General features: G+C 68.0%; 3 protein-coding genes across 5 annotated transcripts; 2 read left to right on the top strand and 1 right to left on the bottom strand.

The window, feature by feature from the left end:
• Positions 1-257: 257 nt before the first annotated feature.
• Positions 258-4768, bottom strand: PHYHIP (phytanoyl-CoA 2-hydroxylase interacting protein). Of its 2 annotated transcripts, XM_066983486.1 has the most exons (5): positions 4592-4768; positions 3293-3476; positions 2339-2513; positions 1958-2075; positions 258-1825 (listed from the first exon to the last, which is right to left on the bottom strand). In XM_066983486.1, the coding sequence occupies exons 2-5, from the start codon at positions 3455-3457 to the stop codon at positions 1291-1293; spliced, it is 993 nt and encodes a 330-aa protein (XP_066839587.1). In that variant the 5' UTR covers positions 3458-3476; positions 4592-4768; the 3' UTR covers positions 258-1290. The 2 variants fall into 2 exon arrangements, with proteins under 2 accessions (XP_066839587.1, XP_066839585.1); XM_066983484.1 differs by lacking the exon at positions 4592-4768 and having other exon boundaries at positions 3293-4190.
• Positions 4769-5525: 757 nt separating this feature from the next.
• On the top strand, positions 5526-9705 carry POLR3D (RNA polymerase III subunit D). 2 transcript variants are annotated; one of them, XM_066983483.1, is made up of 9 exons: positions 5526-5649; positions 6282-6455; positions 7723-7766; positions 7922-8073; positions 8167-8291; positions 8381-8546; positions 8661-8914; positions 9035-9187; positions 9277-9705. In XM_066983483.1, the coding sequence occupies exons 2-9, from the start codon at positions 6294-6296 to the stop codon at positions 9397-9399; spliced, it is 1179 nt and encodes a 392-aa protein (XP_066839584.1). In that variant the 5' UTR covers positions 5526-5649; positions 6282-6293; the 3' UTR covers positions 9400-9705. The 2 variants fall into 2 exon arrangements, with proteins under 2 accessions (XP_066839584.1, XP_066839583.1); XM_066983482.1 differs by having other exon boundaries at positions 5527-5649; positions 8164-8291.
• Positions 9706-10694: 989 nt separating this feature from the next.
• PIWIL2 (piwi like RNA-mediated gene silencing 2) lies at positions 10695-18160 on the top strand. The gene is made up of 21 exons (XM_048045748.2): positions 10695-11156; positions 11237-11342; positions 11511-11663; positions 11766-11876; positions 12121-12238; positions 12383-12507; positions 12586-12666; positions 13114-13227; positions 13360-13548; positions 13706-13790; positions 13869-13955; positions 14046-14186; positions 14275-14388; positions 14752-14940; positions 15056-15157; positions 15271-15390; positions 15737-15819; positions 16112-16217; positions 16931-17184; positions 17280-17387; positions 17873-18160. Exons 1-21 carry the CDS (start codon positions 10877-10879, stop codon positions 18027-18029), a joined length of 2823 nt encoding a protein of 940 aa, XP_047901705.2. The 5' UTR covers positions 10695-10876; the 3' UTR covers positions 18030-18160.
• The last annotated feature ends 3003 nt before the right edge of the window (positions 18161-21163 follow it).

The raw sequence follows: 21163 nt of genomic DNA on the forward strand, positions 1-21163 counted from the left end.
CCCATCGTCATGTGCTCGCTGCAGGGGGGGTGGCGGCAGCAGGGGCTGCGAACCTCGGCTTGTCGGCAGGTGACGGGCACGAGGGTGCCCGGTCCTTGGAGGTTTTGGTGAGGGGAGCGCCCCGAGCTGCTGAGCCCCAGGGCAGCGGGACGCCGTCCCCGCGTGCCACCCCGTCCCCGCCATCCCCGTCCCTCCCGGGGCCCTGCAAACCTTCCTCCTCCCCTTCCCGTGGGCACAGACAGGCGAGACACGGCCCGTGGCGACCGCACACAGTTTATTGATACACCGCCAGCACAGCACAGGGTTGCTCGGGGACGGGGGACGGGGACGGGACGGGGGGGGTTGTTCTCTTCTACCGTTACAGCGTGCATCGGGTACACAGAGACCGGGGAGCGGGCCGGCACGCGAGCGCCATGCTGCCGACGGCTCATGCTTTGGGGGGGGGGGGGCGGTGGGGAGACAGGGGGGGGCGCACGGATTTCCCCCCTCCCCTGAGCACCGGCACCCCGGCTCCTCCGGCTGCCTCCCGGGCCGCGGGGCCGGGGTTTCGGGCGGCAGAGCGAGGGCTGGAGCACAGAGCGAACACGGCACAGCGCTGCACGACACCACTGCGGACGGGCGGACCACGGCTGCGCCCCCCCCTCCACCCCGAGCCCCCCCGAGCGCCCCCTGCCCCGGCAGATTTAGCGGGGGCCCGCGGGCACGCATGCGTCTCCGCTTCTCCGGCTGCGGGGCGAAGGGGGCTGGAGAGTCCCCGGGGCGCTCAGCACCCCACGGGGGAGCTCAGCCGGGTCCGGGGGTCCGGGCGAGGGGTCAGGGTCCCTTGTGCTTTTGTCGGGAGCAAGGAGCAGTTCCAATCCGGGGGTGCTTGGAGCCTTGGTGCCGGAGCTGCCGCCCCCCCCGGCGGGGTGGCAGTGTGGGGCTGGGCTGGGCAGGGCCCCCCCCCGGGGCGGGAGGCAGGGCCGGGGCTCCCCAGGAGCTGTGGCGTGGGCTGGGGAGCGAGCCCCGGAGCCGGGGGGGGCGGCGGGTGCAAGGCGAGGGGCTCCCCCAGCGGAGGGCAGAGCTCGTGCCAGCGAGGACGAGGATGGTCGGCCAGTCCGGGAGACGAAGGCTCCCTCCCTCGGGGCTCGGCTGAGGGGTCCCTCCCCGAAAAGGCGGGGGTGCCGACGGGTTCCCCCCCAGCAGCTCCATCCAGCCCCGTCCTCCTCCCAGCAGCGTCCTTCGCGGAAGCACCCGGGGGTGGGCGCCGTGCTCCCCGTGCCCCCACCCAGCCCTGCCCGCGGCCGGCCCTTAGCGCCCCACGCTGATGTTGCACGTCTTGCAGCTGGGGTCCTTTTTGGCGTTGGCGGTGGAGAGGCTCATGAGCTGGTGGCCGCTGATCTCCCCCAGCACGCCGAGGCTGAGGTCCACGGGCTCGGTGTATATGACCTCCAGGATGCTGTCCTGGGCGTGACGGTACACCAGCTCGCCGTCCTCCGCGCAGCACGTCAGGAACTTGTTGGAGGAAATGTCCAGCTGGGGCAGGCGCTCCCGGCAGAAGAGGTCCCCCGAGGAGCCCTTGGGCGCCAGGACCAGGACGACGTAGTGGTAGGCGGTGTACATGCAGTAGAAGTCCGCGAAGTAGAGGTTGGTGTTGGGGTTGAAGAGGCGCTGAGCCGGGATCTGGAAGCGGTAGCGGCCGTAGGGCGAGTCCTGGGGGGGCTGCCCGGTGTTGAACTCGGTGTTGCAGCTGAAGAAGATGCCGTGCAGCATGCCGCTGGTGGGCGAGCCGTGGCTGCCGCTGTTGTCCTTCAGCGACGGCTTCATCACGTTCCCGCAGTGCATCCTGCGGGGGGGGGGGGGGGGGGGGGGGGACACGCACACACACACACAGGCAGGGTCAGGGGACAACGGCCCCGGGCTGGGGGGGGCGGGGGGGGGTCCCCGAGGTGCCGGGCAGGGTGTGCGGGGGGGGTACCTGACGTGCTGGAAGTACTCCTTGTGCTGGTTGCGGTAGAAGACGGAGAAGCGCAGCATGCGGCCGGCGATCAGCTCGGCTTTCTCCTGCAGCTGGGCCAGGTGCTCCTTGGCGTAATCTGGCATCGGGGAAGTGGGGGGACGGAGAGGGGACGAAGGGCATCAAGGAATAGCACCCCCCCCCCCCCAACCTGTGTCCATCCCCCCTCTCTCTGCACCCTCCTCTCTCTGCGCCCGTCCCTGCTCGCAGCTCGCGCTTCCCACGCCGGCAGCCTCCCACTCGCCAGCTGCCGCTCCGACCGGCCCGGCTTGTGCGAGCTCGCGGCTTCGCCCCCGTCCTCCTCCCCGGCCCCCCCAGCCCCCAAAGTCCCCCCGTGCTCACCCCCGGTGCAGAACTCCACCGTCTCGCTCCAGCCGGACACCAGGTACTCGCCGTCGCTCTGCTTGACGGCCGTCTGCACCGCCACGCTGTACTCGGTGCGGGGGCTCAGGAACCAGTGCCCCCGCACCGTCATGGGCAGCGGCACCGCCTTGGCCACCAGCTTGGTGGGGACGTCCTGCGCCGAGGGGACAGACGTCACCCGGCTGGCCCCGCGCCCCCCCCTGTAAATGGGGGGGGGCCGAGGGGGTTGGCGTCCCCGCACAATGTCCCCGATGCGGCTGCAGGGGACGCGGCACCGCGCTCCCCAGCCGGCTGCTCGCCCCGGCAGCCCTGCTTCCGCCGCGTCTCCCGCTGACCCCCGCGTCCCCCTCCCCGTATGCACGGCGAGAGCCCCCCCCCGACCCTCCGGGGGTCTCGGGGACCCCCCCCGCCGGCGGGCGGCTGGCTGTGTCGAGAGGCCGGCGAGCAGCACCGCAGTGCAGAGCCGTTTCTGTGGCAACGGCAGATGCCGAAGTCGGGAGACACGGGAGGGGAAAAAAATAAAAAATAAATAAAAAATAAAATTTAAAAAAAAAAAGAAAGCTTATTATCGGGGAGGAGAAAAAAAAAATGATGTTAAACATTAAATAGCGTCACCGTGGCAACCGTGCTGCTAAAAGCGTCCTGGATTAGTGACTCGGAGCCGGAGGGAGGAGGAGCGCGGGCGGTTTGTGCCTCGTCTCCTCCGCGGGGGCTCGGCGGGGACGGTGGGACCCCGGTCCCGGTCCCGGTCCCCTCCGCATCCCCGCGGGCAGCAGCAGCGGGGCCGTGTCCCAAATAACTGGGTTTTGACCCCAAACCATCACGGGAGCGGGATTTAACGCGGTTCTCCCCCCCAAAAAAAAACCCTCCCGTGGGTGGAGGAAGAGCGGGGTCCCGGCGCCCCGCAGCCCCCCCATCCCCGCCCCGGCTCACCCGGTGCTTGAACTTGTTGGAGTTCTTGTTCTCCTTCTTATTGAGGTCGATGAAGTAGTGGGTGACCCTCTCCAGGTCCCCCTTGTCCATGGCCCAGGAGATGCGGAAGGAGTCGCAGGTGATGTTGTTGATCTCGATGTTTTTCGGGGTGGACAGCAGCTCCATGGCCGGAGGGGCTGAGCTCCTGCGGGCACGGCGCGGGGGTGCTGAGCGCGGCGGGGGCGGCCGCCGGCACCGGAGCCCCGCGCCGGCGGCGGTGGCACAGATGGCACCGGGGAGGGAAGGGGGGCCGGCAGCCAGGAATAGGCAGCGCGGGCAGGAGCAGGCAGCGGGGAGCCGGGAACAAGCCCGGTCGGGAACAGCGAGGCGAGAGCCCCGGCCGCTCCCCGGGACGCCGCGGGGCGCGGGGGCCCCGGCCGAACGCCAGCGGGTGGTTCTGGGTTTGCTCAACACCGGGGTGGGGAAAGAAAAACAAGGGGAGAGGAGGGAGGGAGTGCTGGGAGCAGGGATAATTGCACGCAAGCGGCTGGCACCGGAAAAGCTGGATCCGCCTTTGCCCTTGCCCGCGGCGGCTCCGTGCCTCAGTTTCCCCGCAGCGGGACGGGGTTCGCCCCAAAACCCCCCCCACACCCGGTGCAGACCCCGGGCTCTCCACCGGGCACCTTTGGAGATGCATCAGCGCCGCCGTCCCCGGAGCGCTGGGGGGGCCACAGCCCCCGTGCCACCCAAAATCCCCCCCGGGGGACACGGCGCCATCCCCGTTTCGGGGGAGGACAGGGGGCTGCGCCCTGGGGTGGGTGCCGATGGTGGGGGCACGTGCCGCCAGCCCCCACGCGCACACCGCCGCATCTCGCCCACGCGCGAGCTCGCAAACAGCCCCGAGATCCCCCCCACACACACCCCCCACGCCCCCTCCCCAGCTCGGCACCCACGTGCGGGGGCACCCACGGCCACCCACGTCCACGCCCCCCCCACCCTTTCGCACGCGCACCTCCGCGCGCTCGCACGCTTGCCCCCGCATCCCTGCGGCGAGCGGTGCCACGGGCACCGTGCCGCCCCCCCGGCTGCCCCCGCCATCCCCGCGGGACCCCCGTGGGACCCCCCCCCAGCCCTCCCCGTGGAGCCGAAGGTCATCGCCGGGGCCGGACGGGGGGACAAACGCCCACCACCTGCTGGGGGGGGGGGGGGGACGCGTTGGCTGGTGCCAACCGGGAGCCCTGCGGCCGTGCCGCGCTGCCCGCGCGTCGCCGCGTCCTCGTGTCCCCGGGATGCTGGAGCTCGAAGGAGAGAGGCCCTTACCTGGCCGTGCCGGGGGGGCTGCGGGGTGCCGGGGGGGGGGGGTCCGGGGGGGGGTTGTTCCGTAGGATGCCCCGCTAAGGGCTCGGAGGGGAGCGGGAGCGCGCTGCCCGCTGCCGCCCTGCTGCCTCCGGCTGCTGCGCCTGCCGCCGCTCGGATCCTCCCAGCCGGCTCGGAAATAGCAAACACCCTACGGAGGGAGGGGGAGAAAAAAAAAAAAAAAAAAAGGAGAGAAATGGGAAAAAAAAAATAAAAAATAAATCATAAGCGGCGTGGAGGAGAAGGGGGGGGAAAAACCCCGCTCTGCCAATGGGGCCGCGAAGCGTCAGGCGCCGAGCCCCCCGCGCACACGCGCGTGTGCCCACGTCCAGGCGGGGGGGGGGTGTGTGTGCACGGCCACACGCGTGTGCATGGCCGTGGGGGGTGTGTGCACGCCCCCCCCCAGCACCATAGAGCCGGCCCCAAGCTGGGGAGCACCCCTGGGTTTTTTTTTTTTTGGGGGGGGCTGCGCCCACCCGGGACACGCGTGGTCCCTGAAAGGCGTGGGTGCGAGGCGCAGTCTGCGGGGGGGTTCGTTTGTGGTGTGGGGAGCGGCTTTTCTGGGGGGGCGGCGAGGTGCGGGGTGGGGGGCGAGCACCCATGGGGGGGGGTCTGCAGCCCCCCCATAGCCCCCCAGCACCCTCCGTGTGTGGGGACCCAGCTGGGTGCCCCCCCCGGGGTGGGGGGGCACGCCTGGCTCCCTGCTGCTCCTGGGGGGCAGTGGGAGGCCTGGGGGGCGGTGGTGAAACGGGGGGGGGGGGCAGCGACCCCCGCCCCAATCCCCCCCCCCCCTTCCCCATCACTGCCTCCTATGAGCCCAAAGGCCGGGCACTGCCCGCCACCAAGATGGCGCCGCCGCCTTCAGCCCGGAGCCGGGCAGCGCCAGGCACAAAGATGGCGGCTCCCCTAGCGGCCGGCCGCGGCCGTAACAAAGATGGCGGCGGCGGCTTCCCGCCGGCTACGCCAGGCGGCGCGACGCGCAGGCGCAGTAGGGGGGGGCGCGCCGGCGGTGCCCGGGCTGGGTAAGGGCCGGCGTGGCGGGGGGGGGGGGATTTGGGGTACGGGGGGGGGCGGGGAGGGGGCAGGATGGGGCCTTTTGGGGGGCTCAGCACCCTCTGGGGGGGGCGATGGGCCCGTTTGGGGTGCGGGGGGGGGGGGTTGGGGAACGTGGAGGGGGGGGAATGGGTGCGTTTGGGGGGTTTCGGGGCACCCTGGGGTGGGGGGGGGTGTTTTGGGGGGGGCTGGGGGGGCTGTTTGGGGTGGGGGGTACAGGGGGCGTGTGTAGGGGTGTATGGGGGGGAGGTGCTGGGGGTCCCTGGTTTCGGGTGGATACCTTAGGGTGGGGGGCTGAGCACCCTGGGGTGGGGGCTTGGGGGGGGTGAGCACCTTGGGGTTTGGGGTACGGGGGGGGCTGAGCACCTTGGGGTGCAAGGGTCCCTGTTTAGGGGGGCTTGGGGGGGGTGAGCACCCTTGGGTGTGGGTGCGGGGGGGGCTGGGCACCTTGGGGTGCAAGGTTCCCTGTTTAGGGGGGCTTGGGGGGGCTGAGCACCCTGGGCTAGGGGTGCAGGGGGTCTCTGATTGGGGTGTGTTTATGGGGTGCGGGGGGTCCCCAGCAGGGGCTCCGCGCGCTCACCCCGTCCGTCCCCCCTCGCAGGCACGGCCGAGGATGGCGGAGGGCAGCTCGGGCGACGGGGGGGCTCCGGGCAGCCTGCGGCCGGGGCTCCCGGGGGCACGGGGGCTGCTGGGGAGGCGCCCGGCCCCCCCCCTCGGCCCCGGCCGCCTGCCCTCCATCCGCTCTCGGGACCTCACCCTGGGAGGCGTGAAGAAGGCAAGTGCCAGGGAGGGGCGAGCCGGTTCCCCAAAACCATTTATTATTTTTGGGGGGGGGGGGGGGGACACACCCCCCGGGGGCAGCAGCGTGGGCATTTCGGGGTGTGGGCGCCCTGGTGTGGGTGGCTCTGGCGGAGCTGGTCGGTGCGGGATGCGTGCGCCAGCCCCTGCGCGTGGCGCTGGCGATGCAGCCCGACCGGTCCTGCGTCCCGCTCCCGGGCACGGGGACACGGGGATGGGGATGGGGATGGGGATGGGGACGGGGCGTCTCCAGGGGTGCAGGGCGGTTTGGGGACCTTCTGGGGACGGGGCACCCCCAGGGACACACGGGAGTTTGGGGACCTTTTGGGGATGGGGAACCCCCGGGGGCGCACGGTGGTTTGGGGACTTTTTGGGGACAGGGCACCCCCAGGGACATGTGGAAGTTTGGGGACTTTTTGGAGACAGATAGCCCCCGGGGGTGCACAGTGGTTTGGGGACCTTTTGGGGACGGGACACCCCTGGGGGCACACAGAGGTTTGGGGACCTTTTGGGGACGGGGCACCCCTGGGGGTGCACGGTGTTTTGGGGACCTTTTGGGGACGGGACACCCCCAGGGACACACAAGTTTGGGGACTTTTTGGAGACAGATAACCCCTGGGGGTGCACAGTGGTTTGGGGACCTTTTTGGGGACGGGACACCCCCAAGGGTGCATGGTGGTTTGGGGACCTTTTGGGGACAAGGCTCCCCTGGGGGTGCACAGAGGTTTGGGTGGACCTTTTGGGGATGGGGCACCCCTGGGGGGCACAGCGATTTGGGGGCCTTCTGGGGATGGGGCACCCCTGGGGGGCACAGCGATTTGGGGACCTTTTGGGGACAGGGCACCCCTGGGGGTGCACAGAGGTTTGGAGACCTTTTGGGGACCTTTTGGGGACCTTTTGGGGCTGGGGTACCCCTGGGGGCACACAGCAGTTTGGGGGCCTTTTGGGGACCTTTTGGGGACCTTCTGGGGACAGGGCACCCCTGGGGGCGCACAGAGGTTTTGGGGACCTTTTGGGGACGTGGTGAGGACGGGACGCCACCGGGGGCGCACAGCAGTTTGGGGACCTTTTGGGGACTTTTTGGCGGATGCATTGAGGAGGGGGCACCCCCAGGGGTGCACGGTGATTTGGGGACCTTTTGGGGACGCGTCGAGAGCCGCGGGCTCGCCCTGCAGCCCCGCTGCCTGCGCGGTTTCTGCGGCTTATCTCGGCTCCCGCCTCGACTTGCCCGCTCTCGCCCGCAGAAAACCTTCACCCCCAACATAATCAGCAGGAAGATCAAGGAAGAGTAAGTGGCATCGTAAGCGTTTCCCTGCCTTACCCGGCCCTGTTCGCCCCGGGGCCCACGCTCTGCGGGGTCTCGGCGTGCCGAACGTGCCCGAGAGGGCGCTGCGGTGCTGAGGGGGGGGGGGCACGGGGTAAAGCTGCCTCCCCCCTGCCCAGGCCCAGGGAGGATGTCGCCGTCAAGAAGGAGAAGAAGGAGCGGGACCGGGACCGGCAGCGCGATGGGCACGGCCGGGGCCGGGGCCGGCCCGAGGTCATCCAGTCCCACTCCATCTTCGAGCAGGGCCCCGCCGAAATGATGAAGAAGAAAGGTGGTGGGAGCTGAGGTTTCCCTGGGGAGGGGTTTTGGGGGGGGTCCCAGCCGGCGTGGGGTGAGCCCCAGGTGGTCCCCCGCTCCCCAGCAGGCTCCTGGGACAAGACGGTGGACGTGTCGGACTTCGGCCCTTCGCACATCATCAACATCAAGAAGGAGAAGAGGGAGACGGACGAGGAGACGAAGCAGATCCTGCGCATGCTGCAGAAGGACGACGTGAGCGGGGTTTTTTTTGGGGGGGGACGGGACATCCCCCGAGGTGCCGGGGCTGGCGCTGAGCGCCGTCCCCTCTGCCGACCCCGCAGTTCCTGGACGACCCGGGGCTGAAGAACGACATCCGCAACAAGCCGGTGCAGCTGCCGCTCGCCCACTCGGGCTGGCTCTTCAAGGAGGAGGCGGCGGAGGAGCAGGAGGACGCGCAGCCCTGGCTGCCCAAGGAGGACAAGACGGAGCCGGACCCGCCGGTGAAAGGTGCGTGGGGAACCCCGCGGGCGCATCCAGGGGGTCCCGTGGGTGCGGCCGGGCCGGGACGGGGACGCCACCCCGCTCCCCGCGCCCACCCTGCGCCTCTCGCCCCGGCGGCAGTGAAGGAAGAGCCGTGCGACGAGGACCCCCCGCCTGCCACCAAACCGGCGCGGGGCCCCCCCGGCTTCCCGCGGGACATCCCGGTGGCCGAGCTGCTGCAGCGGCTGAGCCTGGCGGCCGAGGACGAGCTGCTGTTCCTGCAGCTCCCCGACACGCTGCCCGGGCAGCCGCCCACGCAGGACACCAAACCCGTCAAGACGGAGCTGCAGACCGAGGAAGGGCAGGTGGTGGTGGTGAAGCAGGAGAAGAGCCAGGTAATAGGGGTGCGGGGCGGGGTTTGGGGGTTTTTGAGTTTTTTTTTTTTTTTTTTTTTGGGGTGGTTTCGGGGGTGCGGGACGAGGCGGCAGCGTGGCGATGGCATCCCTCGGCGGCAGGAGGCGAGGCAGGCGGAGAACACGTGCACCCTGGCCGACCTCCCCGAGGGGCAGGTGGGGAAGCTGCTGGTCCGCAAGTCGGGGAAGGTGCAGCTGGTGCTGGGCAAGGTGACCCTGGACGTGACCATGGGGACCCCCTGCTCCTTCCTGCAGGTATTGCTGGGGGGGGGCCACCTTTTCCCACCCCAATCCTAAAATTTCGTGGCTGCCCCGCTGAGCGGGTGCTTCTCCCTCCCGGCCAGGAGCTGGTGTCGGTCGGCATCGGGGACAGCCGCACGGGCGAGATGATCGTCCTGGGCCACGTGAAGCACAAGCTGGTCTGCTCCCCGGACTTCGAGGCCCTGCTGGAGCACCGCCACCGGTAGCCCCATGGGGGGGGGCGCGACTGAGCCAAGGGTGCCCCCCCCCCCCCCACCCCGTGCCTGCGGCGCCCCCCGTGCGGGCTGCGGAGAGGGGTCTGCGGCAGCCGGATCCGACCCCGGTGCTGTGCGCCCTGCGGGGGAGCAGCTGCGGGGCTGGCGGCTGCAGCTCTGCGCCCCCCCCCCCGAAAAGAACGGGGGTTGTGGGGTGGGGGATTTGGGGTCGTCCCCCCCCCGGGCTCTGCGTGCGCCCTGGGGGCAGCGGGACGCTCACGTGTGGGGAGAAATGCAATAAAAATGGCTTTCCTCCTGCGGGGGGGTCCTCGGCGTGGTCCCCCCGACCCCGGCCCCCTCCTCAGCCCCCGCTCACCCCGTCTGGCCCTGGGGGGAGTGCGCTGGGGGCAGCCCCTGCCCGCCGGGGGGGGCACGGCCGGGGGCAGCACCGCAGCGTGGAGCTGGGGAGCCCCCTGCAGCTGCCCCTGTAATCGGCCTGTTATTGCCCCCTGCCCCCTGCAACTGCCCCCTGCCCCCTGTAATTGCCCTTTGCATTTGCCCCCCGCCGTATGTAATTGCCCCCTGTAATTGCCCCCCGCCACATGTAATTGTCTGGTGTAGTTGCCCCCTGCCCCGTGTAATTGCCCCCTGGAGTTGCCCTCAGCCCCCTGCAATTGCCCCCTGCCCTCTGTAGTTACCTTTTGCAGTTGCCCCCTGCAACTGCCCCCCTGCCCCCTGTAGTTGCCCTTTGCAATTGCCCCCCTGGAATTGCCCCCAGCCCCCTCCAATTGCCCCCTGCCCCATACAATTGCCCCCTGGCATCACCCAGTGTAACTGCCTCCTGCCCTTTATAGTTGCCCCATGGAATTGCCCCCTGCCCTGTTCAACTGCCCCCTGCAATTGCCCCGCGTAACTTCCCCCAGCCCCTTGCAGTTGCCCGCTGGAGTTGCCCCCTACCCCTTGTACTTGCCCCTCCAGTTGCCCCCATGTAATTGCCCCCTGCCCTTTCCAATTACCCCCTGTACTTGCCCCCTGCCCCATGTGATTGCCCCCTACCACTTGTACTTGCCCCCCCCAGTTGCCCCCATGTAATTGCCCCCACCCTTTCCAATTACCCCCTGTACTTGCCCCCTGCCCCATGTAATTGCCCCCAGCCCCCTGTACTTGCCCCCTGCCCCATGTAATTGCCCCCCTCCCTCTGTAATTGCCCCCCCTCTCCCCGTACTTGCCCCCCCAATTGCCCCCCACCCCCTGGCCCCGCCCCCCCGGTGCTGAAGCCCCGCCCCCTTTCCCCCCTCCCCCGGGGCTCTCCAAGGGCGTGGCGATCCCGCGCCGGCGCGCCGGCCGCGGACCAATCGCCGGGCGGCTCGGCGGGGCGCGGCGGGTGGAAGTGGCCAATGAGGAGCGGGCGTGGGGCGCGCGCGCGCGCCGGGGGCTGAGCCGGGAGCGGAGCCGCGTGCGGGGCGGCCTCGCCCGGGGCGGCCTCGCCATGGAGCCCCCGCCGCCCTTCCGCCTCCCCCGCCGCCCCCCCGCCGCCCCCCCCGGCCGCATGAGGGGGACGCCGGCCCTCGTCCCGCCCTGGCCTCGGGGACAGCCGGGCCTCGGCAGCCCCCAAAGCCCCCGGAGCCTCCCCGGCGAGCCTCCCGTTACGCCGGCCTCCGCGGTGCCGGAGCCCGCTCCCTCGCCGGAGTCGCTCTCTTCGCTGTTTTGGAGCCTGGGTTTCAGCACGCAGCCCTGCCCCTCGCTGGAACCGGGGGACTGGCCCCTCGGTAGGTCGCCGTGCCTTGATGGGCGGCGGTGGAGGCCTGTCCGGCCTCCGTGAGCCCACCGGCCTCGTTCCTCCCCGCAGGCCGCGGTGCTGCCAGCACGGCGAGGGCTGCGGAGGACGCCCCGGTGCTGCCCCGTCCCGTGGTGGGTGCCGGTGAGGGGGAGCCGGCGTTGCCCACGCGTGGCCGGTGAGTCGGGAGGCCCGGGTGTTCGGCCTCCAAATTCAGTGTGATACGGGCCTGGAGGGTGGGGAGGACGTGGGGTCTGCAGAGGGGGCGTATATCAAATATGTCAAATGGGGGGGCTGTGGCAGTGCCCACCAGCCTCTCCCCACCCTCCTTGGGGGGGCGTCACAGGATCCTTTACCGAGGCAGAGGGGACGCGCCGCCCGCCGCCCCCCCCGGCAGAGCTGCCGTGCTGCCCCTCACCAAGCCCGGCCTGCGCCCACCCGGCCCGTGCCCACCCGGCCCCTCGTCCTCCCCGGAGCCCCCCCCGGCCACCAGCAGACAGTAAGTGACTGGCGTGGAGCCCCCCACCCCGGGGGCTGCATGCGGGCGGCAGCCTCCCCCCGGGCCTCGCTCGCCCGCCTGCCTCCGCGCCCTCTCTCCTAGAGCACCGGGAGCGAAGCCGGCGGCGAGGGGGGCGGCGGTGCCCGTGGGGCTGAACTCGGTGCGGATCCACTGCCAGAACGAGGCCGTGTACCAGTACCACGTTACCTTCAGGTAGCAGCACCCAGCGTGGGGGTAATTACGCCACGCTTAATTAGCAGCCCCGGGGCTGCCTGGCTATCCCCACCGCTAGATGGAGCGGCTGGCGCGGCCACGGAGCACCACGGCGGGGTTGGCTCTGGTTTTTCTCCCCTCGCCGGGTTCCCAAAGCCCTGGCTTGGGGGCAGGGGATGGGGGAAGAGGCCAGGGATGGCGAGCAGAGGCCGGGCGGTGCAGCGCTGCCTCCCCGTGTCCGCAGCCCCGAGGTGGAGTGCAGGAGCACGCGCTTCGCCATGCTGAAGGAGCAGCGCTCGGTGACCGGAGACGTGACTGCCTTCGATGGCTCCATCCTCTACCTGCCCATCCTGCTGCCCCAGGTACGTTACTGGGGCTGTTACGTGCCAGGGGAGGTTGTTTTCCCCCAAAATCGGAGGCTCGGGGATGTCCCCAGCTTCCAGCCCGCGTGCTGGGTCGCCGAGCACCCCTCCTGTCCCCCTCTAAGGCGTCCTCTCGCCCCACAGTCGGTCAGCCTGAAGGCTCGGAGGAGGGCGGACGGGGAGGAGGTCAGCATTGCCATCCAGATCACCAAGGTCCTGGAGCCCAGCTCCGACCTCTGCATCCCCTTCTACAATGTGGTGTTCCGCAGGTGAGGGCAGGCGGCCGCGCTCCTCGAGCCCCCAGCCAGCCCTCGGGGCCCAAAACTGTCTCGTTTTTCCCTTTTTAGGGTGATGAGGGTCTTGGACATGAAGCTGATCGGGAGAAACTTCTTTGACCCTTCTCAGGCCAGCATGTTACAGCATTACAGGTGGGTGCTGGACGCGTTTTTTTGGGGGGTTTTCATGCTGATTTGGGGACGTCCCTGTCCCTGCAGAGAAACACCACCCTGGACACGGCGCCGAGGGCTCCTAAGGAGCCTCCTTGGGTCGTGGCTGTGCCAGACTCGGGGAATTTCTCTTTGGGGTCTCACACCCGTCTATATGGCCCTGCAGACAGCTCTGCTGCGGCAGCACGTGGCTGGGAACTTGGGTGCCTTTGCAGGGCAGCTCTGTCCCTGCTCTCGGCCAGCTCTGGCGAGCGTGACCTCAGAGCGCCGATTTTCTGCAGCGCGGTTCAGGGGTTATTAGCTGAGAGCTGGCAGCCAGCTGGGAAACAATTTGTGCGTGTGTTTGAGCGCTCTTTGGCTGGCAGGACGGCCTCTGGCTCCGCTCCGGGTGTAACCTGGGCGCTGTCGTGCTGCTTCCCCTTGGCGCAGGCTGCAGATCTGGCCGGGGTACTCGGTCAGCATCCGCAGGAGGGACGGCGGGCTCTTCCTCCAGGTGGACACTGTCCACAAGGTGATCCGGAGCGACTCCGTCCTGGCTTCCATGTAAGAGGGGAAAACCTGGAGGGGTTGGGGGGTGGAAAAAAACCACTTTCCAGGAGCCGCGTGCCCACGGTTGGCTCCCCGTGGTTCATTTCCGAGCACGTGGCACGAGGTTCCCGCTCGTCCCTGCCGCAGGCACGCCATCTACCAGCAGAACGCCGCCGGCTTCCAGGACGAGTGCACCAAGCAGCTGGTGGGCAGCGTGGTCATCACCCGCTACAACAACCGCACCTACCGCGTCGACGACATCGACTGGGACAAGACCCCCAGGGACAGCTTCACCCTGGCCAGCGGCGAGGAGATCACCTTCGTGGACTACTACAGGTGGGGAGCCTCGGGAGACGCCGCCTTGGTGGCGACGGGAAGGGTTTGGGATGTGGTTGCCCCACGGCACGGCTTTGCCTCGGGTTGATGAGCTGCGTGCGTTGGTGCAGCAGCGAGGAACCTTTTTTTTTTTCTGGTTTTTTTTTTTTTTGTCTAGCAAAACGTACGGGATCACAGTGAGGGAGCTGGACCAGCCGCTGCTCATTCACAGGCCCAAGGAGAAGAAGATGCCGGGGAGGAGGGTGAGCCGGGCGCAGGGATTTGGGCAGGGAGATGGGAACGTGCCCCGTGCCCGCGGCACAGCCTGGCCTCTCCCGCAGCCCCAGGTGGAGATGATCCTGCTGGTGCCGGAGCTCACCTTCCTGACCGGCGTCACGGAGATCAGGAAGGACAGCCGGATGCTGAAGGTCGGCCTCGGGGAAGGGGAATCGGACCCCGAGCTTACACGGGGCGGGGGGCGCAGCGCCGTGACCCCCTCCCCACCTCGCTGCCTGCAGGACGTGATGCGCGAGATGCTGCAGAGCCCCCAGCAGCACTACGAGTGCCTCTGCAGCCTCCTGCGCAGGATCCGGGAGAGCCAGGAGGCCTCGCACGAGCTCATGCGCTGGGGCCTGGTCCTGGGCCAGGACATCCACAGGGTAAGGGCTTCCCCGCGGCCAGGGCGAGCGGCACGGCGCCGGGCGGCCCCCCCCCGGAGCTGCTCCCCTTGTCTCCTGCTCCCTCCAGACCCAGGGACGGATCCTGCCCACGGAGAGGATCAACCTGCGGCACAGCTCCTTCTTCCCCTCCGAGGACCTGAACTGGAGCAAGGAGGTGTCGCGGGAGGCCTCCATCTCCACGGTGAGCGCGCGCCCGCTCCGTGGAACAACCTGCCTTTGTCTGGGAGCTGGGATGGGTCCTCTCGGCGCTGGCACCCCGCTGCTCCCTGCCTGTCTGGACACGGCGCCGCGTTCCAGCTGAAAGCCTTGGCTTGTTTTCCTTGGCTTTGCCTCCTGGCCTCTTTTTTTTTTTTTCTGGAGGAGGTTGGACGGGGCGGCTGCTCTCCCTCCTCCTCGGCTGCGGGAGCTGCGCGGCGTGGTGTGCCCCTGGGGTTCCTCCGGGGATGCTCTCCCCCTCCCCAAATTCCCCCCTGTGCCCTCGTGGGAGAGGCAGGGCCGTGTTTCGGGAGCCGTGCCCTTGAGGCTGTCCCGGCCTCCCCTTTAGATCTCCATGAACTACTGGCTGCTCGTCTACCCGCGGCGCCTGCAGGACCTCATGAAGGACCTGGTGGCCGCCATGAAGAGCGTGTGCGGCCCCATCGGCATGCACGTCAACGCCCCGGCCCTGGTGGAGCTGAAGGACGACCGCATCGAGACCTACGTCAAGACGATCCGCAGCGTTTTGGGCAGCGAGGTTGGGATCTGGGGGTCAGCAGGGGCTGGGGGGGGGGGTGCCCCGGGGAGGTCCCTGCCGGCGGCTCCGGTGCTCGGGGTGCTCAGGGTGCTCCCCGCGCTGTGCCCCGCTGCAGGACAAGGTGCAGCTGTTGCTCTGCATCACCACCAAGAGCAAGGAGGATTTGTACAGCGCCATCAAGAAGCTGTGCTGCGTGCAGTCCCCGGTGCCCTCGCAGGTGGGTGCAGGAGGAAGCAGCCCCAGCCCGGGGGCAGCTCCTCCAGCCTCACCTTTTGTCTCTTTTTTTTTTTTTTTTCCCCTTTTTTCCTCCTTTTCCTCCTGTTTTTGCAGGTCATCAACGTGCAGTCCCTGATGGGCCAGTCCAGCAAGATGAGGAGCATCGTCCAGAAGGTCCTGCTGCAGATCAACTGCAAGCTGGGCGGCGAGCTCTGGGGCGTCGACGTCCCCCTGGTAAGGCGCACGGCGGTGCCACGGGACCCTTTGTGTGTGCGTGGGGAGCGTGCGGGCAGCAGGGCGTGCGTGCGGGTTGTGTTTCGCCTGCCCGGCACGTGTGTGCACAGCTGCTTGCTCCTTCCCTGGAGCGAAAAGGGGCGTTCAGTCCCTCCCCGATGCCTTCCCGTAGGGTGAGGGGATGGGATTCCCTTGGGGGACGTGGATAAACCATGCACGAAGCAGGGCCGGCGTCTTCGTTTTGTGCGTGCAGCACCTCTGGCAGCTGGGGGGGGGCTCAGGCAGACGCCAGAAGCGGGGCGCAGTGCTCGCACCCGACCTTTTTTTGTTTTTTCCCCCTCCCCAGAAGCAGCTGATGGTCATCGGGATGGACGTCAGCCACGGCAGGGGGATGCGCTCCGTCATCGGCTTCGTCGCCAGCGTCAACCAGTACGCGGTGTGCGGGGGGGGGGGGGGGTTCCCGGCGCCTCAGCCCTCCCTGCCTGCACCCATATCACCCCCTCACCTTCCTTAGGGTGGGGGGAAAGCAACGCCTCCCCCCAGCGCTGCACTCAGCGCGGGCTGCCAGCGTGCTGGCGCTGGGCGTGCTGGCCCTTGGCACCGGCTCGGGCTGGGCAAAAGGCTCCGTGCCCCCGTGCCAGGCTGGCTGGCGGCTTGCACAACCGCCCCGGGCTTTGGCTCGCTGACACCCGTGTCCCCCCCCCCTCCTCCCCACCTACAGGGTCCTGACCAAGTGGTACTCGAGGGTGGTCTTCCAGATGCCCCAGCAGGAGATCGCCGACAGCCTGCGGCTCTGCCTGTCCGATGCCCTGCAGCACTTCCACGAGGTGAGGGCGAAGCCGGGGCCGGCTCGCCAAAAAGCCGAAATGCCCCCAAAAACCCCCTTGGCCTGGGTTCGTGCGAGCGAGCGAACGGCCTCGGGGCAGCCTTTGGACTGGAGGCGACGTCTGCGGCGAGCCCCGCGTGCCGCCGGAGGCTCGCCTTATCTCAGGGACGTGCGGACCTGCCCGCGGGATTGCTTTGCACCGGGGCAAGCGCCACGTTAGTGCTTCGGCGCTACGCCGCCGAGCCCCGTCCTGGTCCCCCAGCGGGAGCAAATCGCAGGATCCGAGCAGCACCAGGGGCTGCGCGATGGTGTTGGGGGCGTTCGGCAGCCGGGCTCTGCCAGCTCTTGGTGTTTCCTACCCCTCTGCAAGTGGTAGAGGAAAAACCCCAAAACCGAGTTTGCTGCCCGTGGGCAGTAGTGGTGCAGAAGCTGCTGCTCTCTGCCCTGCTAACCTTTCCGAAATCTGCCTTGAAATGGGGAAATCTGCTCGGAAATGGGGGAAATCTGCTCGGAAATGGGGTTGCTGAGGCCAAACACATCTGGTGCTCCACCCCCAGGTCGAGGGCAATGGGTTGAACTGGCAGGGTGGCAGAAATTCGTCCTTCTGGGGACTGGGTGGGCATCGAGCACCCAGCCCCTGGCCAGGTTTTCTCCTGCCTCTGCTCCACCCGGTGCTGGGGGCGATGCGGTGACCCCTGCGCCCCCCTCCCGCAGATGAACCACTGCCTGCCCAAAAAGATCGTGGTGTACCGGGACGGCGTGTCCGACGGGCAGCTGGACACGGTGGTCAAGTACGAGATCCCGCAGCTGCAGAAATGCTTCGACACCTTCGAGAGCTACCGGCCCAGCGTGGTGGTGGTGGTGGTGCAGAAGCAGATCAGCACCAACTTCTACACCGACACCTCGGAGAGGCTGGCGTGCCCCCCGGCGGGGACGGTCGTCGACCACACCATCACCAGCACGGACTGGTGAGTACCGGGAGGGCCGCGCCGGGCGTTTTGGGACGGCTCTGCCTCGCGCAGACCTTTTTTTTTTTTCTTTTTCTCTTTTTCCTCTCTTGCAGGCAGGATTTCTACCTGGTGGCTCACCACGCCCGCCAGGGCTGCAGCATCCCCACGCGCTACGTCTGCGTGCTGAACACGGCCAACCTCAGCGCCGAGCACCTGCAGAGGTAAGGGCGGCCTTCCCGCAGCCAAAACCAGCCAAAACTGGGGATTTTTGGTGGAAAAAAATCCCGTGGGAAGGCAGCGAGGGCCTGGCTGGGTCTGCTCCTGATGCCGTTCGGTGCGATGGGCAGCGAGGGGGCGAGGAGGAGGGTTGCAGCCGTCCCGCCTCATCTCCGGGCGAGAAATAAGTTATAAAAGGGGGGATAAAATCCTGCCTGGCCTGGCCGGGGTGACGCTGGGAGGGAGCTGCCGTGGTTTCAGAAGTGGCCCAAGCAGCAGCCGTGTAATTAACGCAATCAGGAGCTGGCAGAGCCTTGACCTCGCGCCCGTGCGCTCGGGGGAAACGGCCCGGAGCGCCCATGCGGCACGGCTGGCGTCGCCGCTCCTGCCTCCCACGCGCGGCTGGTTTTGGGGAAAAGGGGGGGAAAAAAAATAAAAATAAAATAAAAAAAATAAACGGGCACCGACGCGTCCTCCTTGCCGTCCCCAGGCTGACCTTCAAGCTGTGCCACCTCTACTGGAACTGGCCGGGCACCATCCGCGTGCCGGCGCCCTGCAAGTACGCGCACAGGCTGGCCTTCCTGGCGGGGCAGGTGCTGCACCACGAGCCGGCCGCCCAGCTCCGCGACACGCTCTTCTTCCTCTGAGTCCTCCCCCCGCACCCGGGGGGGGCTCCGGGGGCTTTGGGGTTTGGTTTTTGGGGCGGTTTGGGATGGTTTTTGGTTTTTTTTGTCTTTTTTTTTTTTGTAATGCGCTTCTGGTTTCGTCCCTTCCTTTTTTTTTGATGGTATCGGCGCTCGCAGCCGCCCTGGGGAAGCCTCTCGGTTTGGGGAGAAAAGGGGTGTTTTTGGCCACGGAGAGGCCCCGGGGTTGTTTTGCTCGGGTGCTGAGGCCCGGCTGCCTCCGGGGAGGCCCCAGCCTCCGCTCTGCCTCCAGCCTCGCTGGGGAGCACTGGGACGAGCCACCCCCCGCCCAGTTGGGCGCTGGGCACCAGCGCATCCCCGCTGCCCTTCATTTCCCTCGGCTCCTGCGCGTGCCCCCCGAGGCAGCTGCTGGGTTCCTTTTATTTTTTTCCCTTTTTTTCATTTTTTTCCCTTTTTTTCCTTTTTTTCCTTTTTTTTCCCTTTTCCTTCATTTTTTTCCCTTTTTTTTTTTTTTGCTCCCATTTAACAACTCCAGTTGCAGCTCGGCTGCTTAACGAGCCCCTTTATTTATTTATTTATTTATTTAATTTATTTTATTTATTTTTTGTACCCTTTCGGCCGCCAGGCTCCTAGGAGAGCCCGAACCCTAAATTGGAGAGTTTCCCCTATTTCGGCCGCTCCGTTCCCGTGGCAGGAGATAAACGGGAGCCCTTTGAGCCCGGAGCTCTTGGGGACCCCCCCAAGACCCCCCCCTGGATTTCAACCCCATCCTGCCTGCCCCCCCCCCCCCCCATTGAGCAAACAGGGGCAGGATGAGAGCAGGCGGCAGCCTCCCTCCCCCCCCTCCCTCGCCGGCCTTCGTTCAGAGTTGGAAAAAAAAAGAGAAAAAAAAAAAGAAAAAAAAGCTATTTATTTTTCCTTTTTTTTGGCTGTAATCGCAGGTTTCCCTTCGCTTCAATAAAAGCTGTTCCCGGCAGCACCTCGGTGTCGGTGTCGGGACGGGGTGGCACGGAGGGGGGGGCACCTGGGGGGGGGGGGTCCCTGCCCTCCTCCTGGCCAGGGGACTTTGGGGATAAAGCCACCACTTTGGGGACAAAACCACTGATTTGGGGACCGCGCCAGCACCCCGGGGGGGCCGCTTGTTTGCCGTGGGGGCGGCGGGGTTTATTCCTTATCCAGCCCTTTCCAAAGCCCTTTGAGCAAATATTTAGGCTGCGGGTGCCGCCGCGCCGCTGGTGGTGCCCGGTGGGGGCCACCCTCTGGTTGGGGGGGGGGCAGGGGCCGGTGTTGTCCCCCCCCCTCGGGTCCTGCCCCGTATTTTTCCGCTTCGTTAATGATTTATCCTCCTTGATGGACTTTGGCAGCCCAGGCAGGCGGCAGCGGGTGCGTGGCGGGGCGCATGGGGGGGGGGAGTGGGTGCGTGGGGACCCCCCCCCCGTCTCCCTATGGTGGGGGGGGGCGCAGCTGTAATGGGGCGCTGCCCCCCAGCCCAGCCCCGCTCCCTCCCGGCCTTATATTATAACCCGCCGGCTTTTAATGAAGCGGTGTTAATTAGTGCTGGGAGCTGAAAGGCTCGCTTGTTCTGGCTGGGGGAGGAAAGGGGGGGGGGGGGGGTACAAGGGGCCGCGGCCCGCTTCGGTGCCCCCGTCCCCTGCCCCTTTTTTGGGGGGGGCATTGGGGTGCCCCATGCCCCAGGGGCTGCTTAAGGAAGTCTGGGGGGCACCCTGCCCCTTTTGGGGGGGGCAGTGAGGTACCCCATGCCCCCCCAGGGGATATTTAGGGGGGGTCTGGGGTGTACCCTGCCCCTTTTGGGGGGGGTCATTGGGGTGCCCCATGCCCCCGGGGGATGCTTAGGGGGGGTCTGGGGGTGTCCTGCCCCTTCTGGGGGGGCTCAGTGGGGTACCCCATGTCCCCAGGGGATGTTTAGGGGGGCCTGGGGGTGCCCTGCCCCTTTTGGGGGGGATCATTGGGGTGCCCCATGTCCCCAGGGGATGCTTAGGGGGGGTCTGGGGGTGCCCTGCCCCTTCTGGGGGGGCTCAGTGGGGTACCCCATGTCCCCAGGGGATGTTTATTGGGGTCTGGGGGCGCCCTGCCCCTTTTGGGGGGGGTCATTGGGGTGCCCCATGTCCCCAGGGGATGCTTAGGGGGGTCTGGGGGTACCCTGCCCTTTTTGGGGGGGGTGTCAATGGGGTGACCTGTGCTCTTGGGGCTGCTTAGGGGGGTCTGGGGGACGCCCTATCCCTTCTGGGGGGGGGGGCATTGGGGTGCCCCATGCCCCCAGGGGATGTTTATTGGGGTTTGGGGGGCGTCCTGCCCCTTTTTGGGGGGGGGTCATTAGGGTGCCCCATGCCCCAGGGGCTGCTTAAGGAAGTCTGGGGGGCACCCTGCCCCTTTTGGGGGGGTCAGTGGGGTACCCCGTGCCCCCGAGGGATATTTAGGGGGGGGTCAGGGGGTGCCCCGCCCCTTTTGGGGGGGTCAGTGGGGTGCCCCATGCCCCCAGGGGATGTTTATTGGGGTCTGGGGGTACCCTGCCCCTTTTGGGGGGGTCATTGGGGTGCTCCATGCCGCCGGGGGATGTTTATTGGGGTTTGGGGGGCGTCCTGCCCCTTTTTGGGGGGGTCATTGGGGTGCCCTGCCCCTTTTGGGGGGGTCAGTGAGGTACCCCATGCCCCCAGGGGATATTTAGGGGGGGTCAGGGGGTGCCCCGCCCCTTTTGGGGGGGTCAATGGGGTGCCCCATGCCCCCGGGGGATGTTTATTGGGGTCTGGGGGTACCCTGCCCCTTTTTGGGGGGGGGTCAATGGGGTGCCCTGCCCCTTTTGGGGGGGTCATTGGGGTGCCCTGCCCCTTTTGGGGGGGGGTCAATGGGGTGCCCTGCCCCTTTTTGGGGGGGTCATTGGGGTGCCCTGCCCCTTTGGGGGGGGGTTCCCGGGGGGGGGGTCTGCACGGGCTCCGCGGGGTTACGGGGCCGGGGGATGCTCCGCGCCCCCCCCCCCCCCCCCTCCCGGTGCCACGGCGGCAGCGCGGTGCTGGGGGGGGGGGGGGAACGGGACGGGGGGGGGGCAGGGGGCGGGGCAAGGGGCGGGGCTTGAGGTGCCGCCGGCCAATGGGGGCGCTCCCCGTGCCGCCGGCAGAGCA

The sequence above is a fragment of the Anser cygnoides genome, chromosome 26 (genome assembly GCF_040182565.1).
Source record: "Anser cygnoides isolate HZ-2024a breed goose chromosome 26, Taihu_goose_T2T_genome, whole genome shotgun sequence".
Taxonomy (NCBI): Eukaryota; Metazoa; Chordata; class Aves; order Anseriformes; family Anatidae; genus Anser; species Anser cygnoides.

Coding starts and splice junctions, on each gene's coding strand:
- PHYHIP (XM_066983486.1), bottom strand. CDS start 3,457: ATGGAGCTGCTGTCCACCCCGAAAAACATCGAGATCAACAACATCACC. Junction 2,076..2,338: donor GGTGGAGTTCTGCACCGGGG/GTGAGCACGGGG, acceptor CCCCGATGCCAG/ATTACGCCAAGGAGCACCTG. Junction 1,826..1,957: donor GAGTACTTCCAGCACGTCAG/GTACCCCCCCCG, acceptor CCCCCCCCGCAG/GATGCACTGCGGGAACGTGA.
- POLR3D (XM_066983482.1), top strand. CDS start 6,294: ATGGCGGAGGGCAGCTCGGGCGACGGGGGGGCTCCGGGCAGCCTGCGG. Junction 8,074..8,163: donor CGAAATGATGAAGAAGAAAG/GTGGTGGGAGCT, acceptor CCCGCTCCCCAG/CAGGCTCCTGGGACAAGACG. Junction 9,188..9,276: donor CCCCCTGCTCCTTCCTGCAG/GTATTGCTGGGG, acceptor CCTCCCGGCCAG/GAGCTGGTGTCGGTCGGCAT.
- PIWIL2 (XM_048045748.2), top strand. CDS start 10,877: ATGGAGCCCCCGCCGCCCTTCCGCCTCCCCCGCCGCCCCCCCGCCGCC. Junction 12,667..13,113: donor AGCATGTTACAGCATTACAG/GTGGGTGCTGGA, acceptor CCCTTGGCGCAG/GCTGCAGATCTGGCCGGGGT. Junction 16,218..16,930: donor CCCTGCAGCACTTCCACGAG/GTGAGGGCGAAG, acceptor CCCCTCCCGCAG/ATGAACCACTGCCTGCCCAA.